This window comes from Sphaerodactylus townsendi, linkage group LG01 (genome assembly GCF_021028975.2).
Source record: "Sphaerodactylus townsendi isolate TG3544 linkage group LG01, MPM_Stown_v2.3, whole genome shotgun sequence".
Classification (NCBI taxonomy): domain Eukaryota; kingdom Metazoa; phylum Chordata; class Lepidosauria; order Squamata; family Sphaerodactylidae; genus Sphaerodactylus; species Sphaerodactylus townsendi.
Window position 1 is genome coordinate 178449149 of NC_059425.1, and position 19522 is coordinate 178468670.

General features: G+C 47.4%; 1 protein-coding gene across 3 annotated transcripts in view; it reads left to right on the forward strand.

The window, feature by feature from the left end:
- CAB39L (calcium binding protein 39 like) overlaps positions 1–19522 on the forward strand; it is a 39344-nt gene that overhangs the window by 14422 nt on the left and 5400 nt on the right. For all 3 annotated transcript variants that reach the window (XM_048500988.1, XM_048500979.1, XM_048500968.1), the window contains exons 2-8: positions 4974–5119; positions 7168–7332; positions 8037–8155; positions 8943–9111; positions 11620–11679; positions 12261–12326; positions 14290–14433. In XM_048500988.1, coding sequence (XP_048356945.1) covers positions 5006–5119; positions 7168–7332; positions 8037–8155; positions 8943–9111; positions 11620–11679; positions 12261–12326; positions 14290–14433 — 837 coding nt within the window. In that variant the 5' untranslated portion in view covers positions 4974–5005. The remainder of the gene's footprint in view (positions 1–4973; positions 5120–7167; positions 7333–8036; positions 8156–8942; positions 9112–11619; positions 11680–12260; positions 12327–14289; positions 14434–19522) is intronic.

The window sequence follows — 19522 nt, forward strand, 5'->3', positions numbered from 1 at the left end:
TGAACTGAACTATTGATATTATGTAATGCACTGGCTCTTTTACGACATATTTTGTGTCTGTTCAGAATATGGTTTGATAGGGATGTTCCTGAGAAGAAAATGTGCTTGCAAGGTATTTTGCTTTGGCTGCTTGGAGCTGCAGCCTTTGTTTCCCAGAGCCAGTTATGAAAACAGGGACGCCTAAGGTCCAGCAGCACCTTAAATAAGCCACCTCTCTTGCATTTCTCTGCAGTCATAAGAAACCACGTATCCAATTCCGTTTATATGCAGCCGAGCCCCAGGTACATGCACTGTGCATCGTCTTAACTCCTGGTCTTATCATGATGACTTTGGCCTGGTTGCAACTTTCCAGCTATTTCTTTATTCTTCCGACTTACTTTCGAAAATCCCAGGCAGGGATGTTGTGGCTGTGCGACTTGTTCAGTTTCGGAGGCCGACCTCTGAAATGCTGCCTTTATTGTTATCTGTAGAATGACTGGAGGTGCTAACAGGACAAGCCTTAGCATCATGATTTACGTTTGCTGAAACAATAGAAGAAGAGGAAGAAGAAGAGGAGGAGGAGTTTGGATTTATACCCCCCTTTCTCTCCTGTAAGGAGATTCAAAGGGGCTTACAATCTCCTTTCCCTCTCACAACAAGCACCCTGTGAGGTAGGTGGGGCTGAGAGAGCTCCAAAGAACTGTGACTAGCCCAAGGCCACCCAGCTGGCGTGTGTTGAAGTGCACAGGCTAATCTAGTTCCCCAGATAAGCCTCCACAGCTCAAGTGGGAGAGTGGGGAATCAAACCCGGTTCCCCAGATTAGAATGCGCCTGCTCTAAACCACTACACCACGCTGGCTCTCAGTACTGCCCCTTTAAAGATCCAAAGCAGTGGCTGCTGAGATTTCAGCATCAGGGTAGGAAGGAAGTCTCTGGCATGTAGCTATCAAAATAAATCAGACTGAGCTTGTGTTTGCATTCAAGTTCCGTGTTGTCAATTAAATATTCTGTGTGTCGCCTTGGTGATGGGCAGACAGGCTGAGCAGGTTTCTGTTCCTTCTGGGGTAGCTTCTTAGCCCATTAAGCACTTTCTGTCACCTGTTTGAATGCTCTGGTTTGCAGGAGCTTGGAATGATGGAAACCTGCTTTCCTGTTGTTCACTAGATTATTGGTTCAAACAAGAGACCTCCTCATCTGGGGGTGTTCTATACAGTGTATGGGGGCAGTGGCGTAATGTCCATCTGGCAGATTGGGTTACTGCCCAAGGCATCGGAATTTTTGAGTCACGTGGGGGGCATGTGAGCGATCCGAGCGATCAGAATGCTCTGAGTTTTGCCCAGGGCTCCAGTTTGCTTTGTTATGCCTCTGGTAGGGGGTCAGCCATTGGCTTCTTCCTCTAATTTTCAGAGGGTATTCCTTGTGCATACCCGTCGGAGAACTGCACACACACACAGAGGGAGGACCTTATGAAGTTGCTTTGTGCCAAGTCAGACCATTGACCGGTGGATCTAATTAGTGTCTATTTACTAGTGGTTTTCTGGGATCTTAAATGGGAGTGTGGTTCTGTAACTCAGTGGTCTTTAACCTTCACTGGTGTATCTAGGGTGGGGCAAGCCAGAGCTGGTGCCCTGGGCACTGCTTGGGTGGAGTGCCGGACAGCCCAAAGCCCGCCCTTCCCCACCCCCCACCCCCCATCAAACTGTGCACCCTGCCTCTGACCTCCACATGGAGTTCAAGAGCAGGGGAGCTGTTCAAGGCTGGGCTTGGCAGGGTCTAGCTTTAAACTGCAGGCTCTGGCTCAAAGCTAGAGTTGGACTCAGCCAGGCAGAGCTCAGCCTCAGTGGCGGAGGGCCAAGGGGGTGGGGGTGCGTCGTGCACCGGGCGCATGCCTGGGGGCCGCAAAATCGCCCCCTGGTCCCTCCCCCTTTCCCCCACGACCCCAACCCCCTTCCCACACTTACCTACGTTCCTTTTCTTTTTGTAGGCTGAAAAAAGCGGCCTAGTTACAGTTCAGGGGGAAAACTGCCTGAGGAACTACAGTTCCCAGGAGACCTTGGGGCTCACAAGGTCTCCTGGGAAGTATAGTTCGTCAGGCAGCTTTCTCCTTGAACTGTAAATAAACCAACGTTTTTCAGCCTCCAAAAAGCTACTACGAAAAAGAAAGGAGGCGTGGGTAGAAGTGTGGGAAGAGAATGTGTGTGTGTGATGCAGTGGAGGTGGAGTGGTGCTGCTTGGGAGGGTGGGGCGGGAGGGGTGGAGGTGGAAAAAAACACTCCTGCGCACCCAGGATGCAGTTTGGCCTTGCTACGCCTCCTGCTCTCGGCTGCTTGAATTGCAAGCTCAGCCTGCTGTGTCAGGCTTTATATTGCTGGTTCCACCTCCGGTGCCCATGTGACTTTGGAGGTGGGGATTTGGAGGCAGAGCCACCAGTATAAAGCTGGACCCAGCCAGAGCAGAGCTTGCGGTTCAAGGCTGGATTTGGGCCTGGCTGGGTCTACTTTAAATTGCAGGCTTCAGCAATGGAACCCACGGTTTAAAGCTGGAGCCAATCAAACCCATATTTGAACTACCTCCCCCCCTGAATCCCACATGGAGTTTGGGGGGGTGGGGGGTGGCATGCAGCTGAATGCAGGGCAGCGCTCTTCCTGGGGGCCATCTTTCGTATACGCCCCCGTTAACCTTTACTCGGCTGTCTTGTGCCAAGTACATAATATTATCATCATTGTGTATCCCTCTAGCAATCAATTTAAGAAGGACCTATAAACAGCAGTCCAGACTATTGTGAGCTGATGGCATCCAGTTCTTATTTCTCCTTTTCTTGGGACCCATGTGGGGCTTTAAACATTTTGAACAAGTGTCTGGATTTGGTAATGGGCTGCCGGTACATAAAATATTGTATAATATATTATAATATGTTTAGAAATGGGTTAACATTGCATCACAACATTTACTAGCCCGTGGTGGTGAACCTTTGGCACTCCAGATGTTATGGACTACAATTCCCATCAGCCCCTGCCAGCATGGTCAATTGGCCACGCTGGCAGGGGCTGATGGGAATTGTAGTCCATAACATCTGGAGTGCCAAAGGTTCGCCACCACTGTAACTAGGCAGACTCAGTTTACTAGGTGGTTTGCCATTGTGTTCCATTTGGAATTATTAGGGAATAATTTTATCCTGATCTGGAGTGCAGATGTTTAGAAGAGTGTTCCAATAGTAATGCATTTCCATTCCACCTACATTTGCTTGCAGTGGTATCTTAAGTCTATAGTTACAACTCCCATTTTCTCCTACCACTGAACTTCCCAGAGTGTCAATGTTTGAAAAGTCCCTTTGTACCTCTGACAATGGCCCTCTTGCTCCCCCTAGGGGTTGGTCCTGGAGGAGACCTTTGCAGTGGCCAAAAAGTTTGGCAGGCCCCAAGTGAATCCACAACTGTAATAGGCTGAAGCTGGCTTCTTTGCCTGTATTGAAGGTCGCTTTCTCAGAGTCAGGAGGAAAGCGACTAGCCTTGGAGTGCTGTATTAGAGCAGGTGTGGCAGGATGGTTAAGAGGCTAATTGGGAAGTTCTCAGTTACAAATACTGGTTCCACCATGCATTCATTAAGTGACCTTGAGTGAGGCAAACTCTCTCTGCCTCTTCTCTGGCAGCAGACCAGGATCTCTGGCTCATTCCGCACATGCAAAATAATGCACTTTCAAACTGCTTTTAGTGCTCTTTGAAGCTGTGCAGAATAGCAAAATCCACTTTCAAACAGTTGTGAAAGTGGTTTGAAAACGCATTATTTTGCATGTGCGGAAAGGGCCTCTGGGAATGGATCCTACCACTCCACTGAGCAAAGTTAGTTTGTTGAAACGTTTATACCTCACTGTTCATTTTGGCCCAGTTGCAGTGGTGTAGCTACCACAGGGCAGAGTGGGGACAGACACCCCAGACAGACACTGTTGGGGTCACGTGGGAGGCAGAAAATCGCCACCACACCCCTCCTCCTTCTCCCCTTGCCCTACCAGGCCCATTGGAGGCCGCTGCCCGGCCCTCTGCCCGGCCCCACCACCAGCTAAGGTAAGTGGAGTGTGGGGGGGGGGGGTGGAAAACTTGGAGTCTGGCCCAGGCTCCATTTTCCCTAGCTACGCCCCAGCCCAGTTGTGAAGCTTTCCTTCAATTTAATCAGCTCTTCTACTGGCAGAAGAGCTGCAGAAAGCCCCACTAGGTCTTTGTGATGGTTTGATGTACCCCTCTGTCTTCCGGGGTTGTGTAGAGCCAGTATGGTATAGTACCGTGGTGGCGAACCTTTGGCACTCCAGATGTTATGGACTACAATTCCCATCAGCCCCTTCCAATTGGCCATGCTGGCAGGGGCTGATGGGAATTGTAGTCCATAACTTCTGAAGTGCCAAAGGTTTGCCACCACTGGTATAGTAGTTAAGAGCAGCAGACTCTAATCTGGGTAGCCGGGTTCGAATTCGCTCTCCTCCACATGAAGCCTGCTGGGTCACTCTGGGCCAGTCACACTTCTCTCTGAACTCTCTCAGCCCCACCTACCTCACAAGGTGTCTGTTGGAGGGGGGATGCCATTGTAAGCTGCCGAGATTGCTTATGGTAGAGAAAAAGCCGGGTATAAACCCACCTTCTTTTCTTCTCTTAGTATACATTGAAAACACACAGTATTCCCTTGATTCCTAAGGCAGAAGAGTGCACACACAAAACACCTTGAAACTAACACACTTGGGAATGGAGTTTTTAAAAATCTGCCGGGAGCGCCAAACACAGCCCTCCCAGGGAATGTCTACCTTGCTTGTTTAATACATACATATTCCTTCAGTTCTTGGAGTTTTTAATTCTTTGATATGAACACACTTGTATCTTTTGTGTAACTTTATATCACTTCAGAATGAGCCTCTCTCTCTCTCTCTGGTTCAGTTGGCTGTATTGATCCTTAGATGACCAGGTGGAATTGCAGGCCGCTAATGAAAATTTGTCTCCGTTTTTGTTTAGAGCAAACCTCAGATCTTAGAAGAAAGAGTTTGATGAAAACAAACATGCCTTTGTTTAGCAAATCGTACAAAAACCCGGCTGAGATCGTGAAAACTTTGAAAGAAAACTTGGCCATATTGGAAAAGCAGGATAAAAAAACAGACAAGGTATGAGATAAAGTGTCAAATAGCAGTGTTAAGTCCAGAATTTTGTTCAAGGTGTGAGGTAAAGTGTCAAATTGCAGGGGTGAGTCCAGAATTTTGTTTTGTAGTTGGGGAAAGAATTGCTTAAAGTAAAAAAATAATGTTTCAGGCTGCTTGAAAACAAATTCTGAATAAATTCATTCCAGGAACATATCCACAACATTCCCCTTGAGTCCGTAATGGTCACAGGCAGGAAGGGACGCATGATCAGCAGTGGCGTATCTGCCTAGGGATAAGGGGTACCCCTTGTCCCCGGGCACCACTCTTCTGGTCACGTGGGGGCGCAAAATCGGCCCCCCACGTGACCAGGAAGTCCTGCTGTCTTGTTGTTTTCGCGTGCCTCGACTCCATCCGAAGCATTCAAAAAACGATGAGGCAGCAGGACTTCCTACTGCCTTCAAGCACCCTCAACCCCACCCTGGACTCCCCCCTCTCTTCAGAAGAGACTGAAGGCTGCCGGCTGGGAACCCAGCCAGCAGGTGGAGTCTGGGGGGGAGGTGGGCACCCTAGACCTTGCCCATGTCCATGGTGACATGGGCAGGGTTGAGGACAGTGGGGGTGGAGCCTGGGGGCATCAGGGGCAGAGCTAGGTGGTGGGGGGCAGAGCCTGGGGGGCGTCCTGGAGACAATTTGTCTCCGGGCACCATTTGCCCCTGGTACGCTTCTGATGATCAGCAGTTAGGGGACATTGAGTCTTGCAAAGGGGCAGAGCTTATTTATTTGCAACATTTCTGGGCTTCCTTTCCACCCTATTCAGAGTCCCCCAAGTGCTTGGAAAAGAGACCCTTGCTTGTTCTCCTGGAACTCCTGCCTTCAATTGAGCTTTCATGCCGTATTTTTCGCCCCTTCCGCAGCTTTTCTGTACATCTGCGAAGGGAAGAAACTTCCAGTTTATGTGTGGTGTGTTTTCTGCATGAAAAAATGAACCTGCCTTATTCTAAATCGGGCCCTTGGCCCATCGGTATTGTCTACTCAGCTGGCAGCCTCTCTTCAAGGACTCAGGCAGAGGTTCTTTCATATCACCTCTTAACTATACCCTGTTCCACATAAAGGTCTAAGTAAAATTGAAACTTCATCTGCCGTTTTCCTCCTGTCGTGTCCCCCCGTTGTGCTCCATGCCCCCCACTCGTTGCAGCCTGGTCCTGACCAAATGACGAGTGAGGGGCATGGAGCACGTGGGGAGTGGGAGAGGACAGGAGGACAGTGGCAGGTGAAATTACAGTTTTTTACTTAGGTCTTTATGTGGAACAGGTATAGCCATTTTAAAATTAGAGATGCTAGGATTTGAACTTGCAACTTACTGCATTCTCAGCCGCTGAGTCACAGTCCCCTTTCTAGGCAGCGGAAAGTCCTCACCAAGCAAACAGTTAGCTGCAGTGTACAGCTGTGAAGGTCAGTAATAAATGACCAACTCTCAAAGTGTCTGTTGTGGGGAGAGGAAGGGAAAGGAGCTTGTAAGCCACATAAGAACGTAAGAACTAGCCTGCTGGATCAGACCAGAGTCCATCTAGTCCAGCACTCTGCTACTCGCAGTGGCCCACCAGGTGCCTTTGGGAGCTCACATGCAGGAGGTGAAAGCAATGGCCTTCTGCTGCTTCTGCTGCTCCCGAGCACCTGGTCTGCTAAGGCATTTGCAATCTCAGATCAAGGAGGATCAAGATTGGTAGCCAGAGATCGACTTCTCCTCCATAAATCTGTCCAAGCCCTTTTTAAAGCTCTCCAGGTTAGTGGCCATCACCACCTCCTGTGGCAGCATATTCCAAACACCAATCACATGTTGCGTGAAGAAGTGTTTCCTTTTATTAGTCCTAATTCTTCCCCCCAGCATTTTCAACGAATGCCCCCTGTTTCTAGTATTGTGAGAAAGAGAGAAAAATTTCAGGAGAGAAAGGTGGGGGTATAAATCCAAACTCTTCTTCTGTCACACAGAAGTGAACAGAACTCATGACCTTCCTCTGCCCCTTTGGTCTGGGGAGATGTTTTCTGGTGACTAAGCTGTTCTTGCCTCCCAGGCGTCTGAAGAAGTATCCAAATCACTCCAAGCGATGAAGGAGATTCTGTGCGGGACCACGGACAAAGAACCACCTACGGAGGTGGTGGCTCAGTTAGCCCAAGAACTGTACAACAGTGGCCTACTGGTCAGCCTCATAGCCAACCTGCAGCTGATAGACTTCGAGGTAAGCTGACACGCGCTGAAAATTCTTTTGTGATTCAAGAACTTCACAAAACATGGGTGGTATCAATAAGAGACTCTCCTGATAATACATCCCAGGTTTGGTGAAGTTTGGTTCAGTGAGTCCAAAGTTATGGACCCTCAAAGGTGTAGCCCCCATCTTCTATTAGCTCCCATTGGAAACAATGGAGGATGGGGCACCCCCTTTGGGAGTCCATAACTTTGGACCCCCTAAACCAAACCTCACCAAACCCGGGTATTATCATCAGGAGAGTCCCCCAAACAATCCCTGAAAGTTTGGTGCTGCCAGCCCAAACAATGCACCCCCTGCAGGCCAAAAACCAAAAAAGCACTAAAAATGTTTTTAAAACCCACAAACGGAGGGGCGGAGCTTCGGACATGAATGGGGGGGGGGTGAACCCGAGGAAAACCCCCCCCCCCTTACTTACGTCCATGCCTGCATGCAGTTGCTCACATCCAGAGTTGTTAGGGCTAGGCTGGGGGTAGAGTGGACGAGTAACGTGAAATCAGTTCCTATGATCCTCAGGAAGAATTAGTGCACGTGACTAAGAACCGTGCAAGGAACTGAGATGGCAAGGGAATAAAGTAGAATGAAAAGCCGCAGAATCATGCTTTGGGCACCCCGTCGTGGTTGCACCTCCAGCCTGGGGAAACGCGCGTGTGCTTCTGTGTGTCATTTTTCAATAGGGCAAAAAGGACGTCTCCCAAATATTCAACAACATCTTGAGAAGACAGATTGGAACTCGGAGTCCGACAGTGGAATACGTTAGTGCCCATCCACATATCCTGTTTATGCTCCTCAAAGGGTAGGTGCGGCATTGAGAGATGTTGGAGGGAGGGGTAAAAACTTCTTGGGAGCTGTCCTTCAGCAGGTTCCTTCCACGCCGTGGTGACTCTTAGGTGCCCCTTTGGCCTTGTCAGTCTCTCACTTCACTGATGAATAGTACAGTTTCAAGGATGCCAGATGTAACCTAAAACATAAGTGTTGTCTAGTTAGCACATGGCATGCTCTGTGGGGTGACTGGAAACATGCAAAGGCATAAGTCAGCTGATCTCTGATTTAAAGGGGTATTTTATATGTCTGTTTTATAGAGATGTGTAAAATTTCTAGGAATATTGAAGCCACAGGGGAAAATATTTCTCTGTTTTCCCTAGGAGGAAAATCTTGGAATTTTTTTGGGGGGGTGGGAGTGGGAAAATGAGCTAAATGTAACCTAAAACATAAGTGTTGTCTAGTTAGCATATAAGACTGTATTAATTAGCTTATTTGTGAAGTTTGAATGCCTTAGTTTTCTGCAAGTATAAGTGCTAATAGATCTAATACTGAAATGAAAGAGAGAGCCGCAAACTTCTGCACCCTCTGCGATCTTAGTACATTTCATTCATTCCAAAAGAAGAAGAAGAAACACATCTAAAGGGACAAACTCTGGAGAAGTTCAGATATCTAAGAGCTCTTCGCAGACAAAATTATATCTCAGTCTTGAGAATCTTAGGAAATTCAGATGTGATAAAATGGACCATACCTTGTGCAGTACATCTTAGCACTTTTTGTGTTGTATTTATGCCTGAAAGGATTTTTTTTTCAAACTCCAGATACGAATCGCCCCAGATTGCCTTACGTTGTGGAATTATGTTGCGGGAATGTGTTCGACACGAGCCTTTGGCCAAAATTGTCCTTTTCTCGGATCAGTTCAGAAATTTTTTCCAATACGTGGGAATGTCAACTTTCGACATAGCCTCCGATGCTTTTGCTACTTTTAAGGTGAATGCTCAATAGTTAGAAAATTTTGCAGTGATGCAAATTAATGTGTGTAAAATAAATTCACTTGCAAGCATGTGAATTAGGGTGATCTAGTAGACCATATATACTTGGACTTCAGGGAGCAGTCAAAGATCCAGAGTGAGCTTAGCACTCATGGGATAAGATGATGGGTCCCTGTATGGATTAAAAATTGGTTGAACATGTGCCACCTGGGTCTCAATGGAGACCCAGGTGGCACATGTAACCCGGGTTGCTTTTTTCCACCTCCGTCAAGCCCGGCGGCTGGCCCCCTACCTCTCCTAGACCGACCTGGCCATGGTGATCCATGCAATGGTCACCTCCAGGCTGGATTATTGTAATTCGCTCTACGCGGGCCTTCCCTTGCGGCTGATCCGGAAACTGAAGCTGGTCCAAAATGCGGCGGCCCGTCTTCTCACGGGGGTCCTAGCGAGAGATCATATTACCCCCGTGTTATGCCGCCTGCACTGGCTCCCAGTGGAATTCCGGATTGTCTTCAAGGTGTTGGTTTTGACCTTTAAGGCCCTTCGCGGCCTGGGGCCCTCATACCAACGGGACCGTCTCACCCCATATGTCCCGGGTCGTACCCTCCGCTCCACGGAGGCGAACTTGCTGGTGGTCCCCTGCCCCTCTGTGATGCGGCTGGCCTCCACACGGGCCAGGGCGTTTACTGCCCTGGCCCCTGCCTGGTGGAACGCTCTTCCTCCAGCAGTTCAGGGCCCCTCTTGAGGACCAACAGGAGTTCCTTGGGGCCTGTAAAACAGAGCTGTTCCACCGGGCTTTTGCGGGGGGACCCGGCCTTTGATTCCGCCCCCTGCTTATTGCCCTGTTTACTGGCTGTGCACCTGACCATCTGCCAGCCCCCTCCCAGAATTACGTCCACTCCCAGGTCTTGATCGTGAGGGTGTGATGTGACATATATTATTAATTATTAACTATTTATTGTGGATTGCTGCTGCTATAGTTTTAAGATTTGTATTTTAACTGGGGTTATTCGATTTGTTTTATTATGGTTGTTCTTGTTTTGTTGTACACCGCCCTGAGCCCTTTGGGGGTAGGGCGGTTTATCAAATCGAATTAATAATAATAATAATAATAATAATAATAATAATAATAATAATAATAATAATAATAATAATAATAATAATAATAATGAATAAATGGGTAGTTCTCACAATGGCAGGAAGTAAGCATTGAAGAAGAAGAGTTTGGATTTATATCCCCCCTTTCTCTCCTGTAAGGAGACAGACAGAGACACAGACACACACACACAAACACACACACACGGAAAAAGACTGCACTGTCACTTGCTGGCTTCTTCTCTAGAGAGCCCCACAATCTTAACAAGCGTGACTCTGTATGGTCTTAAAATTAACCCTTTTTAACCTCGCAGAAGAGTCTGTGTGGTATTTCCTTTTCCATAAGGTATTGTTTGTTTGGATGCAGGTAGGCCTAAAACGACAAGTTTGAGAAAGTGCAGACTCAAGCAGTCACCCTTTAAAAAAAAAAAACTAACTTCAATGGACTAAGAAGGGGGTAACTGTGCTATGAATGTCCAATGTATATATATTCTATCTGTCTTTTAAAAAATGCTTCAGTGCTTTGAAAATTAGCGAGTACAGTGGAACCTCAGTTTTCATTGCCTTTGGTTTTCATCAATTTCTGTTTTCATCAAATTTTTCAGTGAAAAATTTGTCTTGGTTTTCATCGATTTGCAGAAAGGTTCAGGGGTTTGTGGAGAAAAATCACCTGGACAAAGCTGTTGCAGGCTGTGTTTGCAACTTGTTTAATGACAATGTCTTGCCCCGTTTCAGACAAATCTTAAAGAGGCGTCAGAAGCAGACCTCTTTGGACAGCTTTCGGTTGCGACATTGGTCCACTGGCTCTGAAGCTGGTCCGAGTGTTATTGTTTGTTGCTGTTTTCAGCATTAAACACCATGTTTATTCACCAAAAAAATGTGTTTTTGGTATGTTTTTTGGAGTGCCTAAAATGGATCAGTTGGATTTACATTGATTCTTATGGAAAAGTTTGCCTCGCTTTTCATCGGTTTCGGTTTTCATTGATTCTTTTTGGACGGATTATCAGCGAAAACCGAGGTTCCACTGTATATCCTTGTTCCTTGGAGCCTAGCATGCTTTTAAAAGTCCACTTGGAATGGCTGAAGAGTATAGTACTGGCAGTGCATCTAGGCATTTTAAAATGTTCTAAAGCACAAGGCTTGGGCCTTCCTTCCTTCCTTCCTTCCTTCCTTCCTTCCTTCCTTCCTTCCTTCCTTCCTTCCTTCCTTCCTTCCTTCCTTCCTTCCTTCCTTCCTTCCTTCCTTCCTTCCTTCCTTCCTTCCTTCCTTCCTTCCTTCCTTCCTTCCTTCCTTCCTCTTACACAGCTCTGTCCTCCTTCACACAGCATGCCCTAATGAAAGAGAGCAGAAGGGAAGACGGGTGTTTCTCGGGGGGCTGATTTCATTCTTCTCTTGTAACTTTCTTTTCCAGGACCTGCTAACAAGACACAAAGTGCTGGTCGCTGAATTATTAGAGCAGAACTATGACATGGTAAGAACAGGAGGCTTCTGTCCTTTTCAAGAAAGGTTTTAAAATGCTTCTTTGGAACTGCTGTTGAGGTGTGTTTCCGCAGTTTTATCTCGGCTCCCCCCACCCCCAAAAAATAGCAAAATCTGCTATTTTTACAGGTTACAGATCTTGTCAGATCTTTACATTGAAAAAAAAATCAGCCTGTACTACTGTGTTCATCGCGGTCATTCGAAACAAAGGGATCCACTGTTCTGTTAATTAAAAAATGAGGCCATACGATAGAAGTTCCAGAAGTGATTGGGAGAGGTCATAGCTCTGTGGTAGATGTGTGTGAAAGGACCAGGTTCGATCCCTGACATTTACAGTTAGAAGGACCAGGCTGTGGGTGATGTGAAAGACCCTCCGCCTGATACCTTGACGAGCTGTTGCCTGCCGTAGTAGACATTATTGACCTTTATGGACCAATGGTCTCATTCAGGCAGCTTCATAAGTTTGTTGTGGCACAGTGGGCCTCTCTAGCTGGAACGTCTCTCTCCCTCTCCTGGACAAGGACAAAGGAAACCAGCTGTCTGGAAGATAATTTTTCCCCTTTTTCTCTTCAGTTCTTTGAGGATTATGAAAAGCTTCTTCATTCCGAGAATTATGTAACAAAGAGGCAGTCTCTAAAGGTAAGACGAAATGCTTTGTCATCGTTTCTACTTGTCCTCAACACTTCAGGTCTTAAACATCTCTGAGGGGATTTCAGTCAGGGAGCAGACCTGACTTGAAATATACGAGTGTCTATGTGTGCTGAAAGCAGAAAATGCTCAGACAAGAAAACTGGGAATTTTATTTAGTGGTCAAGGCTGAACGTGGAATAGTAGTGAAACTTTTCCCAGGTGACCATAAATGAAAGGGAAGGGAGTGTATCTTCTGGGTGTAGAAAAATTGCTAAACCAATTGGAATGGGAGCCTCAGGAGGGAGCTTTATGTGAAGTGGGTAGCTAACTGTGGAGGCTGTATGCGTACTGTGTGAAAGGGTACCAGCCAGTTCGAACCCCAAATAATTGTGAATCCATTCGCCAGTAACATCTAAGTGTAATATCTCTAAGTAAAGAACCTCTCATAACATTTAAGCAACTGAAGAAACTTACAACAATACAACAACCTTTATTAGGCATATTAAAATAGGCTCCAGAGCATTACAGACATTTCTGAGGTACAAATCAAAAGTACATTCAAAACACAGATAAACTGTATCTAGCATTGGACGTTACTTAGAAAATCCTGTCACTTGTAAAAGAAATTTTGCTACTTTTCCCAAGAGCACGGCCTCTGTGTTATTTAACAAACGCTCCACAACAGAGTTGTCAGAGTCTCTTTGTCTAAGACCCGCCCAGGAGAGAAATTCCTAATACCCACATATCTCAGACAGTCAAGTATAATGTGAGCAAGAGTCTCCACTTGGTTTTTACAGTGTGGACAGACCCGACTTACAAAGCTTGAATTAAGAACTGCACCCAATTTCTATCCCCTGAAATATCTCCTGCTCCCACCTAGTTTATTCAATAAATTTTACATGTGTCTGTTGAACCCGCCTCTGTTTTTGTTGGTGCCTTGAGAAGGGGGATTTTCCATGGGGAAAAAAAGGTTCCCTTCTGTAGTTCCTAAGGCTGAGCAGACAAGCATAAAACACGCTATATCAAAACAACTCAGTCCCGGAAAAGGCAGGAAATCCTGCCCGGCATAGTTAGGAGGCTCCCTGAGCCTGCCACAAGTAGGAAGGTAAAGGTTTGGCAACAGAGAGCCGCAGGGTCCTAGAGCAGGGGTCTGCAACCTGTGGCTCTCCAGATTACTCCGGTCCTGCACCAGCTACACTGGCTGCCGATCGAGTACCGGGTCATGTTTAAAGTTCTGGTTTTGACCTTTAAAGCTATTCGTGGCCTTGGACCAGCATATCTATGGGACCATCCCTCCCTATATCGCCCTGCTAGGCCCCTTTGCTCCTCGGAGGCGGACCTTCTGGTGATCCCTGGCCCCAAAGTGGTCCGGGCCCCATATCCCTCCACAAAGGGCCATTGTGGGTTTTACAGCCCTGGCCCCTACCTGGTGGAACAGGCTCCCAGGTGAGATCAGGGCCCTGCGGGACATACAGAGTTTCCGCAGGGCCTGTAAAACGGACCTGTTCCGCCAGGCATTTGGCCAACCGGGATAACACCACACTTCTGTGACAAATATCTGGCCTCCATTGTGTGCAAGAATGGGGAAGGGGAAACAATTTTAATCGCCATCTGAATTTTTATAATTTATATATGGTTTTAACTGGGATGAATGTGAAATGGATTTTAACTGGTTTTATATAATTGATGGACACCTGAGCCCTTCGGGGAAGGGCAATATAGAAGTTTAATTAATTAATTAATTAATTAGTTAGTTAGTTAGTTAGTTAGTTAGTTAGTTAATTAATGTTCATGGACTACAAATCCCATGGTCATGCTGGCAGGGGCTGATGGGATTTGTAGTCCATGAACATCTGGAGAGCCGCAGGTTGCAGACCCCTGTACTAGAGCGAGCCCAAAGATGCCTGCTTGCCCACCGGCTTCCAGGTAGTTCACAAAGAGTTCATTTCCACGTGTTCCGTGTGTTCCGTAGCTGCTGGGCGAGCTGATTCTGGACCGACATAACTTTGCCATCATGACCAAGTACATCAGCAAACCGGAGAACCTGAAGCTGATGATGAACCTGCTGCGCGACAAAAGCCCCAACATCCAGTTTGAGGCCTTCCATGTCTTTAAGGTAGAGCCGAGGTCTAAGGGTTGAGGGTGAAAAGTGTGGTGTGGCTCTTTGGGTGGAGGGTGGCCGTTCTGCCGCTGCGCTTGGGCCCTGGCTGCTTGTGAGACTCCAGGGAGGGTGAGGTGGGGGGAACCTTAGGGCAATCTCTCCCCTCTACCCTCACATTATCTCCGCCTGTAAGACGGAGTTGTTCCGCCGGGCTTTTGGAGTGTCCAGCCGCTGAAAGTGCCCCCCCCCCCCTCCCTTCCATCCTCATGGAAATTTGGGTTCATTATCATCTATAGAACCCACCCTTTCTTCTCTCCTCTCGGGAGGGTTTAAGAAGGATTTTAAAGGGCATTGTTATATATTAATTGCTGCATTTTAATTTATATTTTTGAGAGATTATTGTATTTGATTTTATGTTTATTTGTATTTGAATTTGATGTTGTTCACTGCCCAGAGCCCTCCGGGTCAAGTTGGGTGGTATATGAAGACAATTGGACGGACGGACGGATATGGACGGACGATGTTGGATTTCCGATGGATGGATGGACGGACGGATGGATGGATGGACGGACGGATGGATGGAGGGACGGATGGATGGATGGATGGATGGATGGATGGATGGATGGATGGATGGATGGATGGATGGATGGATGGATGGATGGATGGATGGATGGAGAGACGGATGGAGAGACGGATGGAGAGACGGATGAATGGATGGATGGAGAGACGGATGGAGAGACGGATGGATGGATGGATGGATGGATGGATGGATGGATGGATGGATGGATGGATGGATGGATGGATGGATGGATGGATGGATGGATGGATGGATGGATGGATGGATGGATGGATGGATGGATGGATGGATGGATGGATGGATGGATGGATGGATGGATGGATGGATGGATGGATGGATGGATGGATGGATGGATGGATGGATGGATGGATGGATGGATGATATAGGACAGGGAGGTCCTGCACTTAAATAAATGGTTCTGTTGTTGCTTTACCCCCTGCCTTGAAGGCGTCCTCCCATCTCACCCCAGATACTGCCTTGAGCAAGGCCAGAATGGAGTGAGCAGGCCCACTCTTGTTCCCCCACCTTGGCAGCCACCTTGAGAGGATGATAAATGATGAAGATATCACAGGGCTCATCATGACTGGTCAGCAGTGGCGTACCGCTTATAGGGACGTGGGATATCCCGTGTCCCCAGATGTATGCCATGTCATCATGGGGGGACACCAGGCACCCACCATGACAAAATGGCATGCGCCCGAGCCACCCCACATGGAGCCTCGCCCCCCCACCCCGTGTCCTTGCAGGCAGGCTCCTGCTCTCCCCAGAGCCTGGGGAGGGCAGATGTCTGCAGGAAGCTTTGGGAGAGGGCTGGGCAGACTGCTGACATGTTTCCGTCTTGTGAGGGCAGGGCACCTGGCTAATAGTGTCGAAACTGTGTGCGCCCGGGGACATGGCATACCCCATGTCCCTATAAGCAGTACACCACTGCTGGCCAGTCATGTGATATCTTCTTGCATTAAGCAGCCCTTGGAGCTGGTGGGGAAAAGAGGAACACAGCTGCGACTTCACATGTGCTATTTAAAGAGTATCTTCATAGTACAGCATGGAGCCAGATGCACACACCTTTGGAATGGGCAAACTTATCCTTCTAAAAATGATTTGTTTTGCTTTATTCTAATAGAAATATTAGGTGGATGTTTGTGGGGGTTCCCCCCCCCCCCCCCAATATTTTGCTTGTAATATGGTATGGAAAAGGCTTTGGAAAGCTGTGTCCTCTTCTAGGGGGAAGGTCATGATTTGAAAATACCAATCAGCAAAACGTTACAAATGCAGTCATTCCTCTCTTTGCGGGTTACAATTTGTGTTCTTACATTTTTGCAGGCCTGTCACTTGCAGGCGAAATCTGATGGGTCCCGTGTAGCACTTGAGTGCTTTCAGCCTCTTTTTGCTGTCCCCTTCCCTAGCAACGTGTTACGTAGACTGCTCATTTTTCAGGTTGAAATGACTTGTGGAAAAGCAATCAATATTCTTTACTTGTGTACCTATCAGGAGCTCCAGTTGGACAGCTGAAAGATAAGCAAGGAAAGCACACTCAAAGCATGCCTTGTGAAATAACAATGCTTAGCGTCTGTCACCAAACTAATTTGTGGTCTATTTGTTTGTGAATCTGGTGAATGCCCATTATTATTATTGGAGAGTGTTGTGGGGGGAAGAGCCATATAAAACAGGACTCCCATGAGGAGAGTATTTCATAAGAACATAAGAACAAGCCAGCTGGATCAGACCAGAGTCCATCTAGTCCAGCTCTCTGCTACTCGCAGTGGCCCACCAGGTGCCTTTGGGAGCTCACATGCAGGATGTGAAAGCAAGGACCTTCTGCTGCTGCTTCTGTTGAGCACCTGGTCTGCTAAGGCATTTGCAATCTCAGATCAAGGAGGATCAAGATTGGTAGCCATGAATCGACTTCTCCTCCATAAATCTGTCCAAGCCCCTTTTAAAGCTATCCAGGTTAGTGGCCATCACCACCTCCTGTGGGAGCACATTCCAAACACCAATCACACATTGCGTGAAGAAGTGTTTCCTTTTATTAGTCCTAATTCTTCCCCCCAGCATTTTCAATGAATGCCCCCTGGTTCTAGTATTGTGAGTATTTCATATCTTCATGTGTCCAGTAGAACCACATTCAAACAACTGGGCCAGTCCTTATTACCATAGTCACTCCCCTTCATCTGTATATTGGATATTACTTCCTTTGTTTGCTCCTGAGGTGTGACAGTCCTGAGAATTAGTCAGGTATACCTTCGTGCTTCCAGTCAGTAGAGATGGAGTGATTGAGCCAATGCAGATGTTAATGGCAGTTGGTCCTGCATTATTTTATTTATTTATTAGACCTGTTATACCGCCCACCCCTAAAGGGCTCTGGGAGGTGTACAAAAGATGAAAACAATAAAAAATAACTAACAATCAGATCAAAAATGGATGAATCAAATACCATATCAACAAAACAGAAACCCAACATCAGATGGCAATCCGAAGAAACCACCTATCCCCCTGGGAGGGGACCAGCACTGCACAAGCAGCAAGCATGATGGCATGTGGGGGGTAGCGGGGGAGGCAATCAGTGACCAGCCTCCCCAAAAACCCAGTCAAACAGCTCCGTTTTACAGGCCCTGTGGAACTGTCCAAGGTCCTGCAGGGCCCTGATGGCTGGCAGGAGAGCGTTCCACCAGGCAGGGGTCAGGGCAGTAAAAGGCCTGTGTCCAGGTAGAAGCTAATCTCATTGTTGAGGGGCCAGGGACCACCAGCAAATTTGCCTCTGTAGAATGCAGAGGCCGAGTAGGGAGATAACGGGAAAGACGATTGCTAATACTCTTCTGGGTCTGATCAAAGGTCCATCTGGTGCAACATCTTGTTTCCTACAGTAGCCAAAACCAAACAAATGCAAACAGGAGGTGTAGTGGAAACACACTGCAGCAATCCCCCCCCCCCCCCAAATCTACTACATCACAGCTATGGACAAAACATAAAACACCAGTTCCATTAATGATATGCTGATCTACTGAATGACAGTATGAACGTGCGTGCACAAAGCAAAATCAAGTGAAAGAACCCGCACCCTATATACCAACAGAAATCACACAGAGAAACAAAATTGTGTGCTGCAATGCACTCAACAGGACAAGTCACTTTGATCTTAATGTCATCAGGTCAGTCCTGAAATCACCCAAGGGACGGATCCCTGGGTAATCGCCCATTTCATGGTGGCTTATTCCCTTTGTCAGTAGCATTTATTCTCACTTGCCCACTGTTGGGATCAACATATTCAAGATTCTAGCTTATCATTGTTATCAGAGCTTGGAACATTGGGTCACATAGATATGTATTGTGTAGAGAAAATAGTCGTAAAGCTTTCACAATGAGCAAAACTCAATTGAACCTTCTCTTGTAGCGGCAAAAAAGAAACTGAGGGGGAGGGCGTCAGGCTGTTGGTCTGGTGCCATTGGGAGGGAAAGCACACATGCAACCAATGGCCATTACAGCGCCCTCCATGTTAGATCTCAAGAATGTCACCATGGCTTGGCCTGCGGATGCGCAGTCCCAATGTGTGCCAGCACAGAAGACCTCAGTGAGCATCAGTTACAGGTAAGTACAGCTCTGTCTTCTGAAGTTCCTGGCAGCTGGACTGGATTTGTGCACGCACGTTTATACGGTCAATCAGTTAATTAGCATATCATTAGTAGCATTGGCTTTTTATGTTTTGCCCTTAGCTACTGTGTAGGCGTGTGTGTGTTGCCGGGGGGGACTGGATTCCTAGAGTGGCCAACCAGGTAGCCCCAAAAGGCTTTCTGGTCTTCGTGGCCCCCTTCATCGAAACTGGCATTCAGAATCGTGTTACCTCTGCACAAGGAGACTATGTGGCCAGTAGCAGGCATTAATGCATAGGTGTCAAACTTGCGGCCCTCCAGATGTTATGGACTACAGTTCCCACCATCCCCTGCCAGCATCATGCTGGCAGGGGGTGATGGGAACTGTAGTCCATAACATCTGGAGGGCCGCGAGTTTGACACCTGTGCATTAATGGATCTATACATTACAAAGCTAGTTTCAGAGGGTAGCCGTGCTAGTCTGCAGTAGGACAGCTGGATTCAACTCCAGTGCCACCTGAGAGACCAACAATGTTTTCAAGGTATGAACTTTTGAGAGTCAAAAGCTCCCTTGGTCAGAGAGAGGGACCCCTTGGAGGACCGTTGTTTATATGCATCCTCAGGGTTTTGCATGCCAGCTACTCTTTACTGCAGCGGTCTTCAAACTATGGCCCTCCAGATGGATGGACTACAATTCCCATCATCCCCTGCCAGCATGGCCAGGTGGTAGGGCTCATGGGAATTGTAGTTCATGAACATCTGGAGGGCCATAGTTTGAAGACCCCTGCTTTACTGCATCTGGACTGCACTGCCTGTGAACAACCTGTGATTCCATGGCTGTGATTGAGGGAAGGGTCATATCTGAATGAACAAGTTTTCGATTCTGCTATAAATTGCTATCCCGCCTTTAGGAGAGGAAGGGTGTTGGATGGCTTGTTAT